The following is a 26460-nucleotide window of genomic DNA, read 5'->3' on the forward strand; positions in this document are numbered from 1 at the left end:
GGCCCAATCGCCTTCTCAATCCGGCCCCAGACAGTCCGGGAATCAGTGTGTTTTTACATGAGAAGAATGTGTCCTTTTATTTTAAAATGCATCTCTGGGTTATTTGTGGGGCATAGGAATTCGTTCATTTATTTATATTTTTCAAAATATAGTCTGGCCCCCGACAAGGTCTGAGGGACAGTGGACTGGCTCTCTGCTGTAAAACTTTGCTGACCCCTGTTCTAGCGTACCCCAGCTGGTTACAGACAACATAATTGCACTGATTCTTTATGCATTGTGTGTGTGTGTGTGTGTGTGTGTGTGTGTGTGTGTGTGTGTCAGAGAGAGAAAATAGATGAGCCGGATGGCATGAGGATATTTACATGGGCACTTAGCCAGGAAACAGTGTTGTGTTTTCCATAGATATGCTTCTTTAGGGAGGGTATCTCATCTGAATGTTTCAAGTTTCCTCTGCAGTCCTTCCTATAGGGAAGGTAAATTCCACATAATTCTATGCCTACAAACTGGGGGACCCTGGGGGAGAGAAAGAAAGTCCATTTATGCCAGACTATGCTATTGAATTTAAAACTGAATGCTGTTCATTTTGTTTACAGTAATATTGTACGATACTTGAGGGCTACCTCCCTCTAGTTATTTCACTTTTAAAAAACAAAACAAAAACAAATAACAAAAACAAGGAATACATGAAAGATATTCTTAAGAAGAAACTGAACTGCTGGAGAATCACGGCATTGAAAAACCGAGCATTAAAAACCTACTTAGAAACATCCTCCCATTAATATCCCTTATAAAATCTTGTATCACATCCCTAAACCTCCTCAACTGACTTGGAAATGAACCAGATTTGATTTCACTGAGTGGCGTTTGCTTACACGTAAGAAGGCTTAAAGTTGTGCAACAAGGCATCCTGACCCTATGTGTGGGGCTTAACTTCCAGGGAAGCGTATATAGGATTGCAGCACTGGTGTGAGGGAGAGGCATTTTGGCTTGCCTTGGGGTGTGTGTGTGTGTGTGTGTGTGTGTGTGTGTGTGTGGAATAAAGTATGAACTGCTTTCTTTTTTACATGCAGCTGAGGTTGCAGGCTAAGATCCCTTAGGATGATAGTGTAGCTCTACAGTGCTGCTTGCAAGAGTGTGTGTGAGCTGAGCCACCGGGTAGTGTAATAGCAGATGCTTGCCTGCGCTAAGCTGATTTACTTGTTTAAGATCTGACCTCATCATTCTGTCAGGATGGATTCCCACCTATACAGTTAGGAAGATCTTAGCAGAACTGTCCGCGACATACAGAGGAAGCCTCAGTGAGAGAAAGGGAAGGACAAGTATTAGGAACACGAGCATTTCTTGCTTTCGTTCCTTATTTTGGAGAGGATGAAGCGGAGGCATTGAAAAACACAGGAGACGAACACAGGGTCTGTTTCCTTTCTGGAACAACAGGATTTTTTTGTAGCAGTGTTTTCCTTCTCTCTTTCTCTTTCCCCTTCCACAACTTGTGAAGATGTCAGTCTCGGGGAAGAAGGAATTTGACGTGAAGCAGATCTTGAGGCTCCGCTGGAGATGGTTCAGCCACCCCTCTCAGAGTTCCACAGGCACCGGAGGTTGCCTGCAGCAGGAAGGATATGAGCATAGAGGGACACCAGTTCAGAACAGGCTGAAGAGCCACTCGCGGGACAGAAATGGGCTGAAGAAAAACAACAGCCCAATACGACACAACATCTTGGCGCCAGTGCCTGGACCAACCCCAGTGCCCCACCGGCCGATCCAGACTTGGCCTGAGCAGCAGAACTTCATCGAGCACCTGCAAGCCACAGAGCAGGTGCCGAAAGCTGTCAGAGAGGAGGAAGGTGACAAAGAAGAGCTGGACAGAAAGGCGCAGGAGCTGCAGATGATCACAGAGGAGAGCAAGGATGAGTCCATCGAGAGGTGGGTGATTTAGAGGGCAGCGCTGAGGAAAATCAGCTGCATGTTATTGCTGTTATTAATGGTCATTGTTTGTGGTTATTGCTAACGTTGTTGTTGTTATATATAAAAAGCGCCACCAATGTGCACAGCACATTGCAATGCACAAGAGAACAAGTCCCTGCCTGGAGGAACTTACAGTGTAAAATATGACATGGCGGGGGGTGGGGGGTGAGAGAGGAATGGCAGAGTAATCGAAGCAGACAGGGTATCCATGTGCATTTATTTTGGTTGCATGTACTTATACTTGGTTACAGCAGGGTAGGGAAAGGGCCTAAACTCAGTGGTAAGGCATCCACATGCAGAAGGTCCCAGGTTCTGTTCCCAGCATCTCCAGGCAGGGCTGGGAATACCCCCTGCCTAAAATTTTGGAAAACTGCTGCTAGCCAGTGTAGACAATACAGTGGTACCTCGGGTTAAGTACTTAATTTGTTCCGGAGGTCCGTTCTTAACCTGAAACTGTTCTTAACCTGAAGCACCACTTTAGCTAATGGGGCCTCCTGCTGCTGCTGCACCGCCGGAGCACAATTTCTGTTCTCATCCTGAAGCAAAGTTCTTAACCAGAATCACTATTTCTGGGTTAGCGGAGTCTGTAACCTGAAGCATATGTAACCTGAGGTACCACTGTACTGAGCCATATGGGCCAGTGGTCTGACCTGGCATATAACACCTTCCCTTTTCCCCAGTTAAGGCTTTGTGAGCCTAAAGTTTAATGAGAAAGGTGAACTTTGGCCTAAACTGCTTACTCTTTCTTTCTCCCCCAACTCTCTCTCTTCTTAAATAAACCTTACTCTTGCTGTTGTCTTGGAAATGAATATACTGCCCAGTTCTTAGGAAGCATGCTTTGTTTCATTTTAAAAAATTGCTGGGGCTTTTTAACCCTAAGTGAATGAAACCCCTTCCTCTAAAATTCACACACATCCCACTGTGCTAAATACTGCTATTTTGTGTGTGTGTGAATGGCGTTTCCTGTTTATAAGATGCAGCCCCCACCAAGGAACAAGGTCCTTTGTGTTTCACCTTGTTTTTACTCCCACCCCCTTCCCCCCTGACACTTCCCTGAGAATTTTCAGTAGCTTCTGTAGAGCGTGTTAATTTGTCTTCAGATAAATGAACCAGCTCAAAACCTTCCCTTTCCCGTGACTTTATCAATAAGTTCAAACTTTGATGAATGGAAAACATTGGGACACACACAGACACTGCCACCAGTCCTCTTTGTTGCTGCTGTTTATTGCCTCACTGATGAATATAATTAACCTTGAACCATACTGGGAAGTGGCAAGGAGCTTCTTAAAGGTTTATTTTAAAATTGCAGTAATCTCACCCGCAGCTTGCTGAAGGGAGAGAACCGAGGGCAGTCATGCACACTTGCTTGGGAGTACTATTAAACTAAATGCTTGACGGCGGGGGCAGTGGGGGCGGGGGGGGGCACTTGCTTGTCAGGGATTGATATGTTGGATTGACCTGTAAGTCCTAAACACACATGGAAGCTGATCCTCTAGGAATAAGTTCCCTTGTGTTCATTTGAACTAACTACTAACCCAGTGTAGACAAGGCTGTGACCTTTCTAAGTAAAATGTCACTGAAAATGAGCAGGAAAGCGTTAGAGTTCAGATTTAGGATGGGAGTCGCTTCTTGTGAGAATCTGATAGCAACTGATAGCAACAAGGGCCAAAAGCAAAAAAACGGGGACGGTGGTGGAAATGTGGTTCCAGAAGTAATTTATTTTTAAAAACAGTATGTTGTAGTTGTTGGAGTGTTGGGACAAGAAACCTGAGAGGTCAGGGGTCAAATTCCTTCTCAGTCCTGAAGCTCACTGGGTGACCTTGGGCCAGTCACTTTCTCTTAGCCTAACTTACCTCACAGAATTGCTGTGAGAATATTTATTTAGTTCAGTCAGGATGCAAATGTATTTGCTCCAATACAAACTGTACATGTATTGCAAAATATATATATAATTTTAGTCTCCAGCATTTTTTCATGCCAGGGAAAAAGGAATCCTGTTTGACAACCTGCATTTTAAAAAATTGCTTCTCATTTCTCCAGCTTGTGATGTGTAGCAATCCTGATTTGTTCAAATCTATGTCTGGGCAAGTTGAACAAAAGGCACGTTGGCATATTGAAATCTATAGAGGATTCATTAAGTGCCTGACACCAGTGTACTTTTTGCACTGATGCCAACAAGAATGCAGCAACATACTCAGTAATGGAATTTTCCTTGTGAAGTCTGATTCTACACACCTTTACTGATAAGTGTTTAATGGAGGCCAATGGGGCTTATTTCCAAGTAAGTGTATGAGAGAGCATAGCTTGAGCAGTAATTTTGAGCATGAAGAACAACAAATATGGTGGAAACAGTGGAAACTGCTATACTAAGGCAAATACAGCACTGCCCAACCAACTTTGTTGTGTCCTCAGCTTGCATGACTTCTTATTTATGGCCTTTCGAAGGGTAGCACTGCTTACTAGCTGTCTACTCCTTATAACTCAGAAGAGAAGAGGATGGGGACAAACAAGAATTACTTGACTCCACCTAGCAGCCCAGATACGCACCAACCACCATTGGCTGGAAAGATCCCTTTCTCTGCTGGTAGCTGGCTAAAGTTGGGCTGAAATTCTCAGGAAAACAATTTTATCAGAATTTCTTTGAATTTTTCTTTTTCTGAACTGTTGGAAAAGGTTGATTCTCCCCTGGAGAATATTCAACAAAATGGCCTCCTCAATTTCTTAATCCAATAATTGGATGGAGAATTTCAGCTCCTGCTAAGCACCCCCAATTTTCATATTGTTTAATATTCAGTAATTCAGTAATATTAAATAAAGCAATGGGCGCACCTTCCTTCTCCTGGTCCTTTTCTCCTGGACAATTGCTTCCTTTCGCTATCAGAATGAATGAGCAACAGTCTCATTCAGCATTAACCTGAATCAAAATGTCTCAAAAGAGAATTTTCTGGGAATTCTTTTTGCCAACACAAAACCTGTTAGAGAATTCCACATCCCTCCCAGAGATTAATCTGAATATCCTCCTCCCCAGTCTTGCCTCCCACAATAAGGGTGGAAAATTTTGGGAGGCCACTTTTGCCCAGCAAAACTCAACAAATCAATATAGTCATCACTGCTGGGATGCCTTCAAAATTGTGTGGAGTCTGGCCTTCCTTTGAGAGTCTCTCCTACAGCAGCTGTCAGGAATATTGAACAGGGACACGGAAAAGTCACTGTGTGAGAACAATTCCAGGCACTAAGGTCCAGTTGTAATGGACCTGGCATGGGGAATCATAAGAAGCTGCTTTGTACCACATTAAGCTAGTTGTCCACCCAAGTTGGATTGCCTACTTTGACTACTCAGAATGAGGTCCTCCTCATCGACTGTTTCTGGATCCTTTCAACTGGAGTCCCTGGGAATTAGGCCTTGAACCTTCAGCATACAAAGTATGCTCTCTTCCTCTAAGCTGTAGCCGAACTTAGAAGCCCCTCAGAGTCTGTGGAGGAGGTCCTTTACATTTCCTGCCTCCTGCTCGTTTTAGCTGGAGGTCCTGGGGAGTGAACCCAGGATCTTCTGTGTGCAAATTGATGCTGCCCTATCACTAAACTATGGTCCCTACCTGGATAGGGCAGCATCACTGTGTTTTGCAGTATCTGTGTTTTGAAACCCTAAAACGTCTTTCCTCTGGATTGGCGAAGTAAACAGCAACAGCCTTTCCAGCTAGGGGCTTCAACAATGGGATAATGAGAAGTTGTTTCCAATTACTAGGCAGGAAAGAAAACCTGTCACTAAAGCAGTGTGGTGTTGTTGTTGTTGTCATTGGTAGTGGTGGTAGTGGTGAAGAAGAGGCTCCAGGTAGATACTCATATGTGTGTCATGGACTGGTTGGATGCAGAGGAATGGTGGGAGGAACTAGCTGGAGAACTTCCAGAAAAGGAAGGCTCAGAGCCCAGGGATTGGTGGTGGAATGATGATGAGTGGTCAGAGGGAGAAGAGGGAGAATACAGGGAAGAGGAGGTGTCAGATGCTGAAGAGGTAACAGGGCTGAGTGAGCTGGGAGAGTCTGTGGCAGAGAGAAGCCCAGAATCAGAGGCAGAAGCTGAAGCAGGAGAAGAGGGAGGCCAAGAGGCAGAGGTGAGTCCGGCTGGTGAAGAGTCATGGGTGTCTCCTCCTCTTGCTACGACAAGCTCCCCTTCCCCCCGGTCTCCCAGAACCAGAAGAGGCATGAAAAGGGCAGAGGAGTGGTTGGCTTCATGCAGGCGCAGTCTCTGATTGCTTGGAAAAAGCCTGAGGAGGTGGGCACTTTCAGTCTTGGCAACTGATTTTCATGGAAGAAGACCACTGGGAATGAGCTACTCTGCTCATTAAGCCTGACAGTCAAGTCTGTGGAGATCCTTCTTTTTGCTAATAAAGTTAACTATCTTTGAACTGTGTGATTACAGACCAGCACACTCCTGTGACAATGTGTTAGAAAAGCCTGATCACTGAGCTATGGCCATGACCCAGCAACTGCTTTAGAACCTGAAAGTTCTAATTGGTTCCCATTAGCAGCTCAATAGGACTGGTAGGCAGGGAGACCAACAGCAGGTGAAGGCAGAGCTAAGGAAGGCAGAGAAAACTAATTTATTGTTTTGTCCCTGGCCTCCTCCATCCCGAGTTGCAGAAGGGAAATGCTGAGAATGAGGAAGCACCAGAGGATAAGCAGTAACATCCCTTTCACTGGTTGTAAGCCAGAAGACAGGCAGGTAAGTAGGCTGAGGTTGGTGGGGCAGTTTGTCCTAATGGACCAGCCTCCACTGTTAAGCCACCAGCAGATCTATCCTCTGTGAAAACAGTCAGTGAAAGGGCCAGTATTAAAAATGGCCAGAGGGTTAGACATGCTAGTCGTGTCGCTTCTTAAACATTAACTCATTTATTATGACATATTCTTCTTCAACCAGATCCCTGCTTCATCAGATGCATGAAGTGTTATCCTCACTTGGCATATGTATGGGTGCAGAAGGGGGCAGAAAAAAAGGAGAGGAGCGAACACTGGTATCAAATGTTCCAAAATGCAAAAAGTACTGTCTGTGACCATCTGCTTGAAGTTTAAAAGCATGCGGTGCAAACGCAAGCTGTTTGTACATTGCATATTTTTCGACTGGGTGTTTTATTCTGTTTTGCAGTGTTAAAGTTAGTGATTGCCTGCGTTAGAAAGTGGAAGGCATAATAGTATTTAACATTCCCGCAGCCAGCAATTAAGGGTCAGGGTATGGCGCTTCTCATCTGTTGCCTAGCTTCCCCAAATCGTGATGACACATGTCTAGCGTCTCTCATGAACTTCACCAAATGACAAATACAGGGATTGTGGACTCATCTAATGGGAACTGTTTGAATCACAACCTCTTTCTATCAAGGATTCGTGACTGTCAGGATTGACTGGGTGTTGCGTTTTTCATTTCCTTGTCAATGACTATCTTCTCATTACCATAGAATATGGTGTTCTTGCCTCTAAAATGTCTAGTGTTTTGACAGACATTCTAGGCATTTTTTTTTAACTGAGTGGCCAAATTTCCCTCCCCTGTGGTTTGGATCCAATGATGACACAATACAAGTGGAAGACTATTCTATTCATAGAAGAGCTGAAGGGGAGGGTATGATGTCCAAAATTCCCTATTACAGCTGCAACCTGCCATCCCACCCCCTATAATAATTTTGGATAACTCCCTCACCACCAGGAGAAGCTTCTCAAACAGTGTGCATGCTTGGCAGGCAGAAGGCCACAGGTTTGATCTGCAGCATCCCCAGGTAGGATTGGGAATGGCCGTTGTCTGGAGAGCCACTGCCAGTCAGTGTAGACAGTATTGAGGTAGATGGACAAATGCTCTCACTCGCCATAAAGCATCTTCTTATGTTCCTAAGGAAACCCTGTTGCATAAGAGGAACTCTGCTCATTAGAAGGCAAAGCTGTGCTGGATCAGACAAGGGTATATAAATTCCAGCCTATTGATGCCCTCTTGATGGCTATCAGATCCTTTCCAGGAAGGTCACAATCCCCCATGGTGAGAGCCTTCCATGCTGTGGCTCCCAGGAAATCATATTCAGTGGTATTCTCCTTTTGTAAATGGAGGCTCTGTTCGGCTCCCATAGCTAGCAACTTTTGCTAAACCTCGTAGTACTTAGGCTCCATTTGTGTGCCCATCTAACAAATGCTTCTCGTTGCCTCTCCAAATAGTCACCATGCTCAATGTATTTATTAAATATTCCAAGACTGAAATGGTCAAGTGTAGAACCTTTTCTTACCCCACGCAAGAAGGAATCAGCAGGCTTGCAAGAGGCTCAGACTTTGCAGAGGGAAGAAACGCCTAAGGGTGGAAAATCTTGAAAAGCAGCTTAGTGGGGACTGAGCATGCTCAATGGGCACGGAATGCTAATTCTTGGGGAAATGGAAATGGAACTCTGGGGAGGGGGAATAGAATGGAATGACACATCCAGAAAGAGGATGCGACCGACCGACCGACCGACTGGAATCAGGAACGGCAACATTTCGTTATTGCTGCTCCTGTTGTTTTTGAGTACATTATGAATGTAGATGACACGTTAATACAGGGCTGGCTAATCTAGATATCATTGGACTACAGATCCCACCACCCCAGACCATGGCCATGGAGGGTCCCGGGTCCCCCATCTCTGCTGTAAGGGAAACACTTGGCTGCGTCGAGGAGCTTACAATCCAGATTTAGACAGTTGCCTCTCTATTGCCTTTGCTGTTATTCTGAACTGACACTTTAATTCAGGAAATATACTTTGAACACAGGGAGAAATATTCTGGCATTTAAACTTATGACCTAGACTTGGGAGTACAGCTTTTGTCTCTACGAGTATTTATTTGCTACAGGTGTTGAAGCTGTTTCCGTAGAACTGGGGCTGCTAGGTAGGCTGGAGGGCCGTGACCCTGATAGAGACGAACCACACAATAAGCCCATTGATGTAGGAACCCTCTCTGGCACCCAGGGCGGGATGCCAAGGGGCAGGGCGAATCGCCCGGTGATGCATGCACGACGTCCGTATGGACTGCGCATGTGCGGCATCCCATATGGAGTGCGCACATTTACAAACTTTGCATGACAGTGCAGAATATTGCCAGTGAGAAGTGGCTCCAAGCAGTGAGTATGAACGACATTGGCCAATTCAGATTTCAGGATGGTCCTTTCAGGCCATTGTGAGCCCTCCAGGATTTTGCTGCCTGCAGAATTGCCCATTTAAATTTCAAGTCACATCTGCACTTTCTATGCAGATGACATTGAACCGGACCACTAACTAGCAGTGTAAGCTTATTCCAGGCTCACACAATGACTTCCAATCAGCGTCGCCTAAATAAGGTCAGGGTCGGCTATACAGAAAATCATTAAGCTGCCTCCGAGTCGGCAGACTTTGGGTGCGAGACTGACAAGGTGAGATGCACACAGCTTGCCTTCAGAAAAGGTGGTTTGGGAGCTTTGGCAGCCTTAGCTCTTTTCACCACCACTATCACCAAATCTGTAGTTTATTAATGTTTTTATCCAGAGCTATATAAAAAGGAGAATAATGATAACTGAAGGCAGAATAGAGAACTGAAGCAACGGGGAGGAACTCCCATAATCCCTGACCACTGGACAAGTTCAGTGGGAGCTGAAGCCCAACTGTATCTGGAGATTCACCATCAGACCAAGAAGCCTGAAAAAATAGCTATCTCTCTTCTTTTTTTGGTGATACAAAATTCACAGGGGAAAAGAAAAGAGGCTTCTAATAGTTGAATTTTCTCCTTCTTACTACTGTCTTGGACTTGTTGAATTACCAACAAATCTGATTTTAATTTTTTTAGATAAATGTGATTATATGGAACAAAACAGAGGAGGGAAATAGGTGAGAAGGAGAGAGATGAAGAATAAAGATTTGTGTGTCAGGGAAGGTGTCAGATAGAGAGCCAGGCAACAGCAGTTGTTCTTCCAGGGTAATAATGTTAGCAGAGCACCACTCTTGATAAGTCATCAGCATTTTTGTGCCAATTTTTACTAGTATACACATTTTTGCAAGGCATTTCCCCCTAACACAATGCAAATTTGCACAGTATTTTCATGAACATATGTGTTTCTATGCACACTTTAACAGAATATATGCATCCCTATGCAAATTACTTGGCTGCAGAACTGCACTGTAAAATTTGGTGATGTGAGAATTTCAAAGGATGGCTGTGTTTTTTGTGCATTGTTTCGGAGAGTGCAAATTTTGTGGGTTCATCTTTAAATGCAAACATAATCAAATTTCTCCTGCATCCCTACATGTGAATAGCCCATTTGTTTTCCCATCATCTCTGCCTCTTTCTTGCCTCCACAGTCCCCAGTTTTTAAGCTCTTATGACCCCACTTCCTTCATTTTCCCAGTGTATTCTTTGATTCTTTTCCCTAGGCAAAGAGACCATTCACTTCTCTCCCAGAAGTTGCACAGTTTGCTAACATTCTGCAGTTTCATTTTCTCTGAAACAGCCTATGGCTGTGTAGGCAGAGACCACAGGCAACAGATAATGTTTTGTTTATGATAAACATGACATTTGGTAAACCTAACACTCTTGTATGGCTGGGCAATATCACCCAATGGAGGGACCTTTTCAATTCTACTGGGCCAAGGAAGAAAAATATTCTTTTGTGAATATACTTAATGTTTTCACCAGCTCATTATTACCTCTTTCTTTTAGTTCTCCTGTGCCTAAAGTTAGACTTTTCTTGTGTAAAGCCTCTGCACTGCAAGTCAGGTTTCCCATTTAATTGCATTACACTCAGTAGGGGCATTGTTTGGAAAATAGCTTAAATTATATATTATAGTTTCTCATTATAGGCAGCAAAAATTGGCTGTAGCTGTTACCTAAGGGAGCAGCAAGCACCAACTAGCAGCATGGAAGTGCCCTTTAAGTAAAGGTTATACACAATTCTGTAAAACGTAGAGGCAATAAGTGAAGTCATTTACACTTCCATAACAGGCTTTCTATCCTCTTCTTGAAGCCAGGCACACACTTGGGGCAAATCACACAACTTTTTATGTTTGTGGCTTGATCCAGATAGCTTGGAAGAATGGCACAACAATGGGCATGGACTCTGAACAGCTGCCCATGATCCTGGAAAGGTGCTCACAGCACCCTTCCCCAACCTATGTGCTCCAGTGGTTTTTGGACCACAGCTCCCATCAGGCTCGATGGTGGGAAATGAAGTCCAAAATTGTAGTCCCATGGGGTTGGTGGGAACAAAACATCTGGGGGGCACGAGGTTGGGGAAGGCTGCATTACTTTAGCAGTATTGCCCTCTTTATCATGGGAAATAAAGATAATGGAATGGTACATTTTACTCTTTCTAATTATAGTCCATAAATCTTTCAACATAGCCATTGATTATTCTTGTGAAAAATGGCATCTCAAAAAAAAAAGGGGCCTGCGGACAGTGTATGAAATAGCAATGAAATTAGATACTTCAAGCATATTAAAGCAGCGTTTCGATTGTTTTCACAGAGAAGTTGGGGTGACACAGCTATGAAATCAACAGGAAATTGCATCACAGTGTGCGCATTCTTAGGAGGACATAAAAAACGATTGCTCGTTTTATAGAAATGCAGTCTAAAAGCACTTTAGTTAGACCTAATGGACAATTAAAGGTTATTTTACGGCTGAATCATTGACTTCCAAACTATTTATGAGGAGTTAGGCACAGGCCATTAGCGCTGTGCGCTTCATGCTTTAGACAATTGTCCATGCTGTGTTGACCACTTTACCCATCAGCTTTGGTCCTTACCAGGGATGGGAAAGAAATTTGGTTCAGTTCCCATTTAAAGGTGAACCCACATAATTTGCACATTTCACAGCTATATGAGAAATAAAGCCTTCAGAATTCTCAGAAATTTGCAATGCAATAGTCAAGCCAACTGAGACCTGTGGGTGTAGGGCTGTGTACAAAATAGATAGATAGATGATTGATAGATGGATAGATAGATAGATAGATGATAGAATCAATGCAAAAATGCATACATTCTGAAAAAGTGTGCATAAAAGTGCATATTGTTGTTAAAAGAACACACAATAACACACAAAAGGCCACTACATTAGGGAAAGTTGTTCTGCAAAAATGTGTATGGTAGGTACACCCTCCCCGAAAAACTTCACTAGGACAACCCACCTGTCTATCACATGACACCTGCCAAAATCTCTTGTGTGGGGTTCCAAAGCACCTGACAGCCAGCCAAGAAGTCTGTTCCTCACACTCTCCTGTGAGTGGAGGGTTGTGGTTGGTGATGCAGTGTACAGACCTCTCTGTGGCAGCACATCCTTTGTGCAATGCACTCCTTCTATAGGTGGGGAAATGCGGGACCAGGGGCTGACTGCACCAGCCCAGGAGCTGGCATACTTATTTCCCCTCCAACCTGCCACCCCCAATCTTCCATCCTGGCCAGCGTGAGACTCTCAGGGTTCTGTTTGGGTGATTCTTTTGCCAGAGGCCCTCCCTCTGATACACAGGCAGAGCAAATAGATGCTCCAGCTTCATTATCTCCTGTTCTTTCTCATGCACACATATTAGAGAGGAGAATGTAAGCAGCATTCCTAGAACTCCATCTCAGCTTCAAATGAGTAACCCTTTGTTCTCTCTTTCAAAACTGCCAGCTGTTTCTCTCTCTCCCACTCTCTCCCACTTTTCCCTAAGTTTGATGGGTGCAACCATGCCAAAGTGCTGAAGTATATCTCATTCAGAGACCAAGAGAGATCCCCAGCTCTCAGGGGACCATCTCCTAAGAATTAATTCCTATCAGCTGGACCTCTTGGACCTCCTAGCCATCCAACTGTTTTACAAAGGAGTGGCTGGACAGCAGCTGCCTAAACTGCATCTATCTTCATTTGTGGCAGGAGCAGGGAGTCTGTGGGTCTTCCAGATGCCATTGAATTCCAGCTCCCTTCATCTTAAACCAGCATGGCCAAAAGCCAGGAATGATGGGACAACATCTGGAGGGCCACAGTGCCCCCTCCCCTCCCCTCCTCAACTACAGTATCTGTTTGCCCTCATTCTCCATGAATATTGATCTACTCCTCTGGAAGTTTCAAAGCAAAATGCTGGTCACACCACATTATGCTTGGCTCAGCTTAGATCAGGCATCCCCAAACTTGGCCCTCCAGCTGTTTTGGGATTACAACTCCCATCATCCCTGACCACTAGTCCTGTTAGCTAGGGAGTTTGGGAATGCCTGGCTTAGATCCATGCAACACAGCTGTGAGTTTTGAGTCAGGATGACCTACAAGAAAAAAACACAGCAGATAAGAGCACAAACCCCTCCAGTTGTCATCCAACTTACCAGAACAGCATGTCTGAGGGAGAGGAAAGGAATTTGTGCAAGGCTGACTGGTGAGCTTTGTGGCTGATCCTGAACTCCACATTGGCACAGAATAGTCAGTGCCCCCCGTTTAGTCTCAAGTGTGCATCCGCCTCCTGTTCCTTTAGCTCCAGAATTAAATTATGCTCAGTATGGATTCCTGACATCTTAGATTAGCATTTGGGTGCTCCTCCCCCCTGTTCCTCTGCACCCTTCAGCTCTAAGAGCTGTCAACACCTATTAATTCTAATCAGAGCAGAAGCCTCACCACATCTTTCAGAACTGGGCCCTACACGCTTACTGCAAGCTGATGTGCAAAGTGCTAAAATGGATGAAATCCCAACTGTGGGAAAATAACAATTCTGAGGTTTTCCATATGGCTAGAAGCAGCACCTTTGCAATAAGTTTTCAGAGCAGCCCTACTTTGTTATTCCCCAGAACCACAGAATTCTACATTTTTAATTCTTCTTCTTCTCCTCCTCCTCCCTCCCCCATATCATTTATAAATTGGTTCCCATGAGGCATCCTGAAGTGATTCACCAAATAATAAAATATATGTATAAAATAGTTTACATCGAAACACTTAGAACAATTGCATTTATAAAAAAACACGAAATTGAAAACACAGTTTATAGTTTAAAACAGTTCAGAACAACAACACATGCATGCATTCAATCAGTTCAAAACAGCACAACAGAGATATTGACTGGGATCAAGATGCCAATTTAGGAAGTTTGTTGAAAGGGGAACTTAACCTGGAGCTGGAGTTCCTTCGCCGCTTAACCCCAGAAACCCTTTCCAGATCTCATATATAGTAAAAGTCACGAAGGGGCAGTATTATTCCTTTGTTTTTGCCCTTGTCTAGCTGGGGATTTGCTCCATGCTATGATAAAGATATTTCCCCTGTCATCTTTCCTGAACAGCTTTTGGTAGATTTCTCTCTTTCCACTCCCCCTCTCCCCCGTTCCAGTTGACAATCCTCTCCTCTAACCCCCTCTTGCTTTTCCGTCTTTTGACACCAAGTATAATCTTCTGCGTCATCGGAACAACAGTGTGAAAGGTATCATCAGGACAGCAGCTCAGTTTCCCAAAGATGCTGTTTCTACGGAAACGCATGTTTCTAATTATGGTGGGTCTTTCTGACAGCTTATACAAAACTACATCACTTTAGAGGGGAGCTTCATGGCACACATGCTCCCAGCACCCATTAATTTAACATTCTCTGGCTCTCAGGTGCTCAGTTACTTGGAAGGGGGAAGAAGGTAGAGATGTTCATCCAGTTCATGTTTTAATGGAAGCTCCCTTTTGGAATTCACATGTCTCTGAATTTTGTGATGCATTTTCAACAGCCAAAAATTGGGCACACAAAAAGTGTCTATTAAGGTAAAGGTGTGCTCAATAGATTAATCAACTAAAGCTTTCATGGAGGCAATTCTCACCAGTATGACTGTGAGCTAAAAGCAGTCTTGCTTATTTTCCCCCTTAGGCTACTTTTAGGCTATTTTTGTTACGATAAATTATTAGGTAATGAAAAATAACATGCTACACAGCGACCTTTCCATCTAACAAATCTTGGTAGCTTTTATCTATGAGAAAGTATGTGTAGAGAAGTTTTCCATGAGAAAATCTGTATAAAGTTTTCCCTCTCCCCAAATACTAGAACGTGTGGAATGTCTTGCCATAAGATATGGTGATGATCACAAGCTTAGATAACTTTAGAAGGGAATTGGGCAGATTCATAAAGGACAGGTCTGTTAATAGCTGAATGGAATCTTCCAGTTTAGAGTCACTATGACCCTATATACCAGAAGGCAATTGCATTCAAGCCCTTCTTGTGGGAAAGGATTTTTCTGAGCATTCTGAGCAGGAAATGAAAAACGCAAGAAACCAATTTGGGAAAAAAATCATTTCCTAATGCAAACTGCCACTTTTCTAGTCCTCATCATATCATCTATTTGGGAAGTCATTTTACTGCAGTCACTGATACCTAAGTCAAATATGAAAATGTATAAGCAATTTCAAAATAAATAAGATTAATTGGAAAAGCAATTATTATAGAGCGGCAGAGTGAACAATTACCGAATCTAGCATAATTAGACTCGCTGTACACAACCACTACAAATAAATTAGGTCCATCGGCGCCAGCTCCTCTCTAAAGGATTTGTGTAGTGGCTCCCCAGTTACCATAATTCTTCTGCATTTTGTAGCCTTTGGACTTGGACAACTAATCAAGCCATAATTGGCTATTTACCTGACAAGCTGAAATGATTATTAGTATTGCAGAGCAAGGCTCATGCTTTATTACCACGTACGTGAAGGCGCATCTTCTGGGATGTTTGGGTGCATAATGAGAGTATTATTTATTAGGTCACAGTTGCCAAATGGTTTCTAATGCTTCATAAGAGTATGAATATGGAACTATATTAATAAGGTTATTGGGAAAATACATAAAGTTTAAACCAGGGAGCATTGTGTTTTATTAGACAGAGACCCTCTTGGTGTGAAACAAAGCAGTAACTTAAAGCCTTTGGAAGTTTACCTCACACATGCTAAGCTCATTGCCCTTTCAGCTTCTTCTCAGGGCCTTTGTCTGCCTGGTTATCCAAGCCTGTCGGAACAGGGCATGAAGGCAAGGATAATGCCTCTCTCTGTCATTGTTTCCAGGCACTTGTTATTCAGTGTCTTATAGCCTGGGAGGGTGTTACAAGAGTGTGCATGCTTCCTGCCTGCTCAACCTATACTATCATCATCTTACCTGTGAGTCTTGGAAGACTTGCTCCCTTGCCTTGCAGGCTTTCCCCCCACCTGGCCTAGGAGGGCAGGGCCCTGACTGACTCCAGCTACAAAAGTTGAGGGAGCTCAGAGAGACCAGATACCATCAGATGCAGATGCATACCTAGGGTCCCTTGAACTCTTGACAAGGGGCCATATGGCTCCCCTTCCCCCTAAAATCACTTTACCACAATAACCACATTAGAAATCATTACATTCTACGTGGCCCAAGTACTCGAAGAATCCTGAGTATGGGAAAGGTGAGAAGGATGGAAAAATTCACATGCCTTGTGTTTGATATCACCACAACAGTGGACTGACTCCAGCTTCAGAAGCTGAGGCTGCTGATGAGGCCAGAGACCACCTTGGCTCCAAGTCCTGAAAGACTTACTCTCTGCCTTACAGGCCTTTTCCACCTGGCCTGTCCTGGGAGGGCAGGGCTCTGACTGACTGACTACAGGGGATGAACAGACTTTTGGGCTGGGATATTGTTTAGAGGTTTTTGTTGGGGGTTATTGTTGCTGTTACTGGTTGTTTTTTTTGTAGCTTTAATTTTAAATTGTATTATGATTTATGTCAAAATTGATTGTATAATGTGTTTAATTTATTGTTTATGACTATGTATGTTATAGGACATGGGTGGCGCTGTGGGTTAAACCACAGAGCCTAGGACTTGCCGATCAGAAGGTCAGTGGTTCGATTCCCCTCGACGGGGTGAGCTCCCGTTGCTCGGTCCCTGCTCCTGCCGACCTAGCAGTTTAAAAGACTGTCAAAGTGCAAGAAGATAAATAGGTACCGCTCCGGCAGGAAGGTAAACGGCGTTTCCGTGCCCTGCTCTGGTTCGCCAGAAGCGGCTTAGTCATGCTGGCCACATGACCTGGAAGCTATACACCAGCTCCCTCAGCCAATAAAGCGAGATGAGCGCCGCAACCCCAGAGTTGGTCACGACTGGACCTAATGGTCAAGGGTCCCTTTACCTTTTTACTTACGTTATACTTATAATTCTGTAGTTTTTTCATGTTGTAAGCTGCCTTAAGTATGGTTTTATTTGTGGATAAAACGATGATGTATGTATGTTTGTATGTAATTTCCTCATGATCATGTATTAGAAAAAGGCAACACCAATCTCCAGTAATCTTTCTTTAGAAGGAAGCACTTGGGGAAAATGGGAGCAGAAAAGAATCAGTAAATCACGCACTCAATAATCTGTGGGCTTGAGATATAGGACACAGCTATGACACCACTCTGACTCCTTGAATGAGAGATCTAATGGCCTGGCATGGAATTGAAAATTGGGAGAAAGTAGTGACATGTTTTATTGAGTTGGGAAAGGTAATCATAAGTCACTAGCTGGAAAGAAGCAGCATAGGTATAGATCTTCAAGAGAGTGATGATGGTTTTTAGGGGGTCTGTCATTGCTTTGGACAAATGCTGCTTATGTGAATGTTCCTCCTCCTCTGCTCAGTCTGTGTATTTGTACATGAATGACTCTTCCCATACTGAAAACTCCAGTTGGGCTGCTGCAATGTATTTTACATAGAGCTGCCCTTGAAGATGTCTCAGAAACTAGAATGCAGCTGCTAGAAATCTGACTTGGACTTCCCATTGGGCATATATCTTGCCAATGTTGAAGTTTTACCATTGATTGCCAACAATTGCCAAGCCCAGATCACACTGCAGGTGTTTGCCTGCCAAGCCACTCATAGTGGGAAGCACTCACATGCTTAAAGACACTCCTGCTCCTGTATCAGCTCACCTGTATACTGTAGTCATCTGTTGGTACTCTTCTTCAGGTGTTTGCATTGTCAGAGTTGAGACAAGTGGAGACCAGGCAGGAGGCTGTTTTTGGCTGGAGCCCTGCACCTGTGGAACTCTTTTTTTTAGGGAACCTAATCTGAAATTTACCATGTTATCTTTTAAGTGCTGGGTCTTTTAAGGTACTTTCATAAAGTCTGCCTGCTGCTGCTGCTACTACCAATATTTTATGCTACTTGATATGTTACTGTCACTTGCTGCATTTATTTTAATATGTTGCACGCTGTCTAGGGATGAATGGTGGAGGTGCAAATTCTCAAATGAAAAATAAATAGCTAGATAAATAAATAAATAAATAATAGAAACATAAACCAACAAAAACAGCACACTCTTCAGCAGTGAGATTTTGAGAGAGTTCAAGTGGATCAGAAGCTGCCTTAAGCCAAGTCAGACCATTGGCTAGCCTGATAGACATTTTGGAAAGTGATTCCCCCGAATATAGTGCACTTTGTATACTATTTTCACTAACATGTGCATTTTATAATGCATGTTTTACCCTAGTGCATGCATTTCTGTACACATTTCTTGACTGGAGAACTGCACTGCAAAATTCAGAGGAGCACAAATTTCAAAGTATAGCTCTGTTTCAGTTCGTATGTTGTTTCAGAAACTGCATGTTAGATATGTCTGCCTTTAAATGTGCTCTGGATGGAATTTGCCCTCCACCTCTAGCTTTAACAGATATAGGTCTTAATGTATCTTCCATTTTGAGTGTGTGATGGCAAAGAGGTGGATGTTTAATCACTGGGTCTTCATGGTACCTAAAAAGCTACACACTGTAAAGCTGCTTGTTCTGTAAGTCTCCTGATAGTCTTACTGCCTCATAAATACAAACAAGTTCCCTGTTTTCTGAACCACATAAATACTCAACAAGAGAGCTGGGAGCAGGAAAATGGCTCATTTTAATCCCAAACTCATAAAAACAACCCAGTGGTGATAAATGAAAATGATTCTCTAGACCTAACATCATATAAGTTTCCATTAATGTTACATGAGTTTCCCATTATATTGGAGACACATCAATATCACCCGCAGAAGACATTTTCACAAGCATCAGAAATGTGTTTCTTTGGGTTCCCCCGCCCCTTCAAAAAGGAAGATGCAGCCCATTCCTATTTGATGATACAATTCGCTGAGACAGTTAAAACAAACATGTCTGCATCCCATTTCTTTGCTGTATGCACAATCAGGAATGTGGGCAGAGCACTCCAATGGGGCAGGGAGAGGGAGAAATTGAAGTGGAAAAACTGCTTTTTCCTATGCCCTGGTGACTTCTATCAGTCAGGCAAAATGTGTATGTAAGAGGGGGGATGGGGGAAGAATTAGATTCAGTCCGCATTTAAAGTTTGAGCACTTCCAAAGTTTGCAGTGCAGTTTTCCATATACTAGGGTGGAGGGTGCATAAAAATGCATATATTCATGAAAATAACATACAAAAACACATTATTAGAGAGCATTGCTTTACAAAAAGGTATAGATCAGGCAAAATTTTCATTCAGATATGTGTATATTAGGAGACATTCCTGTTATTATGCTGATGAATTTTCACAGAGACTTGGTTTTTAGTTTTTAAATGGCAAACAGTTGTGGAAATATGAAGAACTAAATTTAGGATTGGGAAGATGAGAAACTGAGAGACAGCCAGCTTGATGGTTGAGTGGAGATTTAAGTTCTGGTATCCTAGGAACTGTTACGATAGTTTGTAAGGTGGCGAAGGCCACCTTTCTTCAATTGGACTTCCATGCCCATTTATCATGCTAAATTCTTTTCGTTCCATTGCTCCTAACACAGTTTCATTGGGTTCAGGATAATGTCTGCAGCAGTTGTGGAAGTTATTCTCTTGCAGTTTAGGAGCCTTGCTATTTTGGGTTGTAACATGCATGGGGTGCTCAGCACAAAGAGAAGACTTTCTACTGCTGGCATTATCATGAGCACCATGATGGCAAAAGTGGGGCCAGGAGCACCAGGATGACTTGGGGGGGGTATTAAATGCACAGTCATAAGCCCCATTTCCACATTTCCCATCTACATGAGGGTCAAGGCTTGCTGAATTTGGGTTCTATTGAAAACATTTGGATAGATGAGTCATACCTTCCCAATGTCTATCTCAGTTACAAAACTGTGAGATGATAGATGATAGATATAGATAGATAGATAGATGATAGATAGATAGAGATAGATAGGATATATAGATAGATAGATGATAAATATCTTAAAACAGTGGCAAGCCACATAGTGGGAAGAGTAAGGACATAGGAATCTACCTTATATCATATCAGGTGATTGGGCCTGAGTATTGTTTGCATCGACTAGCTGTGGGCTCTTCAGGGTTTCAGACAGGGAACATTCCCCAGCTCTTGCAGGAGATGCTGGGAATTGTCCTTGGGAACTTCTGAATGCCAAATAGATGCTGTTCTACTAAACTATGGCTCCTCCCCTAAAAATAAAGTAAGGTCCCAGTCCTCATGATTCTGGATAAAAGGCTAAAATAAATAGGAGCACAGAAAGCTGCCACTGGTCTACTTATCTCAGTATTGCAGACAGTGACTGGCAGGGGGTCTCCAGGGTTTCAGAGGGTGGATGTTCCCAGCCCTACATAAAGATGCTTGGGATTGAACCTAGAACCTTCTTCATGCAAAGCAGCCACCCTGCCAATGAGCTACAGCCCTCTCCAAACAAGAGAATAAGCTGGCTGTTTAAACCAAGCCCGAAACCATGCTGTAAAGGTTATGCTGCCAGACAGAGTGTAGCGAGGCTGCTGATCAGAAGCTTCAAAAGAAACTCATCAGCTGGAGTGGGATCTTCATTTTTTACTCCCCCACCCCTATTTTTGAAACAATTGCACCAACAGGATTAAAGAGGCCACCTTCAGGACATTTCTGTCCTCCACGGTAATTCTGGTGCTAGCGCATCGCTGTCTTCTGCCCGAAATGCAATGCCAGCAATTCGTTGCGCTATTTACCTAATAGTTCCAATTTTTGAGCTCAGTCTCCCATATTTATCTTCTAATGCAGCAGCCGGCTCGGCGCCTCCGTTTGAAATGTATGGGCATTCCGTTGGATATAATGAGTTTCCGTCAAAAGCTCTGTTAGTGGCTGGCACTGGGGATAACTCATTTTGATGGAAAATAGGAAAAGAGAGTGGAAGAGGGAGTCGCACATTCTCAGTCAACTAGAGCAAATCCTTAAGGCTATGTAAAGATTACGATTTCTGTGCTGCACCTGCACTCCCCCCGCCCCTCTGCCCAGCCACATTCCTACTGCAGCACTCAGTAACTTTACAGGTGCACAACTTAGTGGGAATGCAGGTGGGGCAAGCCTGTTCAGTCCAGTCCCCTCTTACTGGAGCCACTCCTAGCCTGGTGCAAGTTAATGGCACATTGAAATTGACTAGACCAGCCTCAAACTGCTTCTGGTCTAGTCAATTTCACACCAAAAGATAAAAATCCCTCTCAGTAAGAACATGTTCTTGAATGTAGACTTCCCATTGGCATTTAGCTGGCCTCTCTGGGAATAAATGCTGGGCCTTTGGTTTGATCCAACAGGGCTCTTAAATAAATAAAATAAATAGGATGCCATAAAAGCTATTTGATGGTGGCAGCATACACTGTTAGACATTGTAGTAGCCCATGAAGGATAGAACTCCCTCTCCACAGAAGGACATCTGGCGTTTTCTTCATATAGCTTCCACTTCCCTGACCTCTCAACAGCTAAAGTGTGCCAAGAAGGGGCAGGGTGGAGGTGTTGATTAGCAATCACACAGGTTGGCATGAGGTATGCTGAAGGAGCATGTACCCTGATTGGCTCCGTACTTCTGAGGGAGTTCCCCCTTGTATGTTTAGCTGAATGTGTCCTCAAAATATACAAGGCCTGAAGTAAGAAAGACAAAATGTTTTTGTTTCCCTCTCCCCAAATTATATATACCGTTTTTGTTCAGTTTCCTCAGTAAAGCATAATTAGGATTTCCTTTCTCTTTGAACTCTGTGTTGTTTAAGTGACTTTGCTAACAGCTATTACTGCATAACAGTGACCTCATTTTTTCTCCAAAAGGCTATCAATAAGCAGCTGCTCCTCTCCTATGGGAGGGAACAACAACAGATCAGATGAATGCTTTCATTCTGCAAACCATGCAGAGCAGACATTCCGCAAGATGGAGAATTATCTCCAGCAGAAGCAACTATGTGATGTTCTTCTCATTGCTGGAGAGCATAGGATTCCTGCCCACAGGTAAAGATTTTGACCTGCTATAGGTGCCCAGCCTCCCTGACTGCCCTGCTTCTTCTAATATACACATTTTTAAACGGCCTCAGCCCAGTATACCTGAAGGAGTGTCTCCACCCCCACTGTTGAGCCTGGACATTGAGGTCCAGCTCCGAGGGCCTTCTGGCAGTTCCCTCACTGTGAGAAGCCATGTTACAGGGAACCAGGCAGAGGGCCTTCTCGGTAGTGGCACCTGCCCTGTGGAATGCCCTCCCACCAGATGTCAAAGAGAAAAACAACTACCAGACTTTTAGAAGACATCTGAAGGCAGCCCTGTTTAGGGAAGCTTTTAATGTTTAATAGACTATTGTATTTTAATATTCTGTTGGAAGCTGCCCAGAGTGGCTGGGGAAACCCAGCCAGATGGGCGAGGTATAAATAATAAATTAATAATAATAATAATATTTTTTCTGTGCAATTTTGTCTAATATGCACACTTTTGCAGAACAATTTCCCCTAATATAATGCATTTTTGAATGCTGTTTTCCACTACATATGCAGTTATATGCACACTATTTAACCCAGCATATGGATTTTTTGTACACGTTTTGTGGCTTGAGAACTACTTTACAAGATTCAGAGAGGTGCAAATTTCAAAGGATAGCTGTGTTTCAGTCTGCACATTGTTTCAGAAAGTTCAAATTAGGTAAGTTCACCCTTAAATGCAAACTGAATTGAATTTCTCCCCTATTCACACCTGGGTGTAAGTTCCCCTGAAAACAATGATACTTCCTTCTAAGTAGACGTGCAGAGACTTGCACTGTCAGTGTATCAAGCCGGTGAAGGGGGATTTAATTTGCCCAGGGAAGAGAAACAGCTCTCCAAGAGAATATTAAATTACTTAATCACCTTATTCTCTTCACTGCACAGATGTGTGACATTCTAGTCATAGGCCAAAATAAAATAAAATATGTTATTCCATGTGCACACAATGCATCATTTAGAGCAACCCAGGCAAAAAGCAAAACAAAACCAACGCAGCGAGGAAGGTTGATGCTTCCATCAAGATAAAGAGCTGTCACAGATCCTTACCTTCTCTTCCCAGGTTGGTTCTGAGTGCTGTGTCTGACTATTTTGCTGCAATGTTTACCAACGATGTCCGTGAAGCAAAACAGGAAGAAATCAAAATGGAAGGAGTGGACCCCGACGCACTGAAAGACCTTGTGCACTATGCATACACAGGTAAACTCCCTGCCAACTCTCTTATGCACAGCGGCATCCAAATCAACAAACTGTATTATGCTCTTTCACACAAACAGTTGTGCATATTTGGAGGCAGCTTGTGCCTGTGCTCATCGTGTTGTGTGAACAAGTCTATTTTTTTAAAAAAGATATTTATTAAAATTTTACAGACAAAAGAAAGTTACAGAATAAGAAGAGAAAAATAAAAAAAATAAAAAGACAAAGAAAAATACAAAGTACATGAAAAAATAAAAAACAATTAAAAACAGATCAATCTTTTCATATCTTATATTTCAATTACTTGTTTCCTGACCTCCTCACACCTCCCTTTTTTGTATTCCAGTTCACATAGTTAATTCAGCAAATCCTTTCCCTCTTTGTTTTTATCTTAATTCTATGTCTTAACATATTATAACTTTATATTTTCATCTAATTATCAGTCCATTTTTACATATTCTTTTTAACCTTATTGCTAAAGCCACTTCATTTCAATCCAGCATCATTTTAGCATTCATTAATTTTACAATGTTTCTGCAGATAGTCTTTAAACTTCTTCCAATCTTCTTCCACCAACTCTTCTCCCTGGTCTCGGATTCTGCCAGTCATTTCCGCCAGTTCCAAATAGTCTATCACTTTCATCTGCCATTCTTCCAAGGTGGGTAGATCTTGTGTCTTCCAATACTTTGCGATGAGAATTCTTGCTGCTGTTGTTGCATACATAAAGAAAGTTCTGTCCTTCTTTGGCACCAATTGGCCGACCATGCCCAGGAGAAAGGCCTCTGGTTTCTTCAGGAAGAAGAAACCATACCTTTTTCATTTCATTATAGATCATCTCCCAGAAAGCCATAATCCTTGGGCACGTCCACCAAAGGTGAAAGAATGTACCTTCATTTTCTTTACATTTCCAACACTTATTATCGGGCAAATGATATATTTTTGCAAGCTTGACTGGTGTCATGTACCACCTGTATATCATTTTCATAATATTCTCTCTTAAGGCATTACATGCCGTGAATTTCATACCTGTGGTCCACAACTGTTCCCAGTCAGCAAACATTATGTTATGTCCAACATCTTGTGCCCATTTTATCATAGCAGATTTAACCGTTTCATCCTGAGTGTTCCATCTCAACAGCAAGTTATACATTCTTGATAATATCTTAGTTTTGGGATCTAACAGTTCTGTTTCCAATTTTGATTTTTCCACCTGGAAACCAATTTTTTTGTCCAAGTTGTAGACCTCCCTTATTTGATAATAATGAAGCCAATCTCGCACTTTATCTTTTAGTTTCTCAAAACTCTGCAATTTCAGTTTGTCACCCTCCTGTTCCAAAATCTCCCAATATTTTGGCCATTTGGCCTCCATATTGAGTTTTTTCTGAGCCTTCGCTTCCATCGGTGATAGCCACCTTGGGGTTTTATTTTCAAGTAAATCTTTATATCTTGTCCAGACATTAAACAATGCTCTTCTGACAATATGGTTTTTAAATGCTTTGTGTGCTTTAACCTTGTCATACCACAGATATGCATGCCACCCAAAAACGTTATTGAAACCTTCTAAATCCAAAATGTCTGTGTTCTCAAGAAGCAGCCATTCTTTCAACCAGCAGAATGCTGCTGATTCATAATAGAGTTTAAGGTCTGGCAGGGCAAATCCACCTCTATCCTTTGCATCAGTTAATATTTTAAATTTTATTCTGGGCTTCTTACCCTGCCAGACAAATCTAGAAATATCTCTCTGCCACTTCTTGAAACAATCCATTTTGTCCAAAATTTGCAATGATTGAAATAAAAATTACATTCTTGGCAATACATTCATCTTTATAACGGCAATTCGACCAAACAAGGAAAGCTTCAAATTTGACCATATTTCAAGATCCTTTTTCACTTCTGACCAACATTTCTCGTAGTTATCTTTAAATAAATTTAAGTTTTTAGCGGTCATGTTAACCCCCAGGTATTTTACTTTCTTTACCAGTGTTAAACCCGTCTCCTTCTGAAACCTCTTTCTCAATCGGTGTTAATTTTTTTTCAAGAACCTTAGTCTTTAACTTGTTCAATTTAAATCCTGCCACTTGACCAAATTCCTGAATCAATTCTAATACTCTTTTAGTACTAGATTCTGGCTCCTGTAATGTCAATACTAAGTCATCTGCAGACGCTTTAAGTTTGTACTGTTTAGCTCCGACCTGAATACCTTTAATCACATGGTCCCTTCTAATCATGTTTAGCAAAACCTCCAGGACCGAAATGAAAAGCAATGGGGAAATTGGGCAGCCTTGTCGTGTCCCTTTCTCCATCTTAAATTCTTCTGTCACCACGTTGTTAACTATCAATTTCGCCTTTTGTTCTGAATAAATTGCACCTATACCGTTTTCGAAACCTTGACCAACTCCCATCCCCGGAAGATTTTTCTTCATAAAACTCCAAGAAATATTATCAAAAGCTTTCTCCGCATCAACAAATATCAAAACTGCTTTAGTATTAATGTTCACTTGCAGTTTCTCTAAAATGTTAATTATGTTTCTCGTGTTATCAGACAAGTGTCTACCCGGGAGAAAGCCAGCTTGGTCTTTGTGTATCTCCTCAACTAGTACATTTTTCAATCTTTTAGCCAAAATATCTGCAAAAATTTTATAATCCACGTTGAGTAGGGATATGGGGCGGTAGTTCTTAAGTTGTGTTTTTTCAGACTCAGTTTTCAGTATGAGTGTAATATAAGCTTCCTTCCACGACTCTGGCGCTTTTTTCCCCTCCAAAATTTCATTACAAACCTCCTTTAGTGGTTGAAATAGCCAATCTTTCAGAGATTTATAATATATTGAGGTTAAACCGTCCGGCCCTGGAGATTTGCCCAACTGCATATTCTGGATGGCACCTTCCACCTCCTGTTCTGTTATTTTATAATTAAGCATTAACTTATTTTCTTGAGAGATTTTTTGTAATCCATTTGTTCTTAAAAACTGATCTATGTCGGTCTCTTTCTGTGGCCCTTGTGTATATAGTTGTTTGAAATATCTCTGGAAGCACTTTCTAATCTCCACTGGATTCTGTATATTCTTTCCTTCCACTTCCAAGTTTGTAATAGTATTAAGTTTTTGTCTTTTTTTCATCTGCCAAGCTAGCAGTTTC

General features: G+C 42.6%; 1 protein-coding gene across 4 annotated transcripts in view; it reads left to right on the forward strand.

The window, feature by feature from the left end:
• Positions 1-716: 716 nt before the first annotated feature.
• The window catches only part of KLHL4 (kelch like family member 4), a 50607-nt gene continuing 24863 nt past the window's right edge, over positions 717-26460 (forward strand). For 2 of the 4 annotated variants that reach the window (XM_083595312.1, XM_083595311.1), the window contains exons 1-3: positions 717-1920; positions 21937-22113; positions 23192-23328. In XM_083595312.1, coding sequence (XP_083451438.1) covers positions 1496-1920; positions 21937-22113; positions 23192-23328 — 739 coding nt within the window. In that variant the 5' untranslated portion in view covers positions 717-1495. The remainder of the gene's footprint in view (positions 1921-21936; positions 22114-23191; positions 23329-26460) is intronic. The other 2 variants (XM_083595310.1, XM_083595309.1) reach the window with 1 other exon arrangement.

This window comes from Podarcis filfolensis (assembly GCF_964270895.1).
Source record: "Podarcis filfolensis genome assembly, chromosome: Z".
NCBI classification, from domain to species: Eukaryota; Metazoa; Chordata; class Lepidosauria; order Squamata; family Lacertidae; genus Podarcis; species Podarcis filfolensis.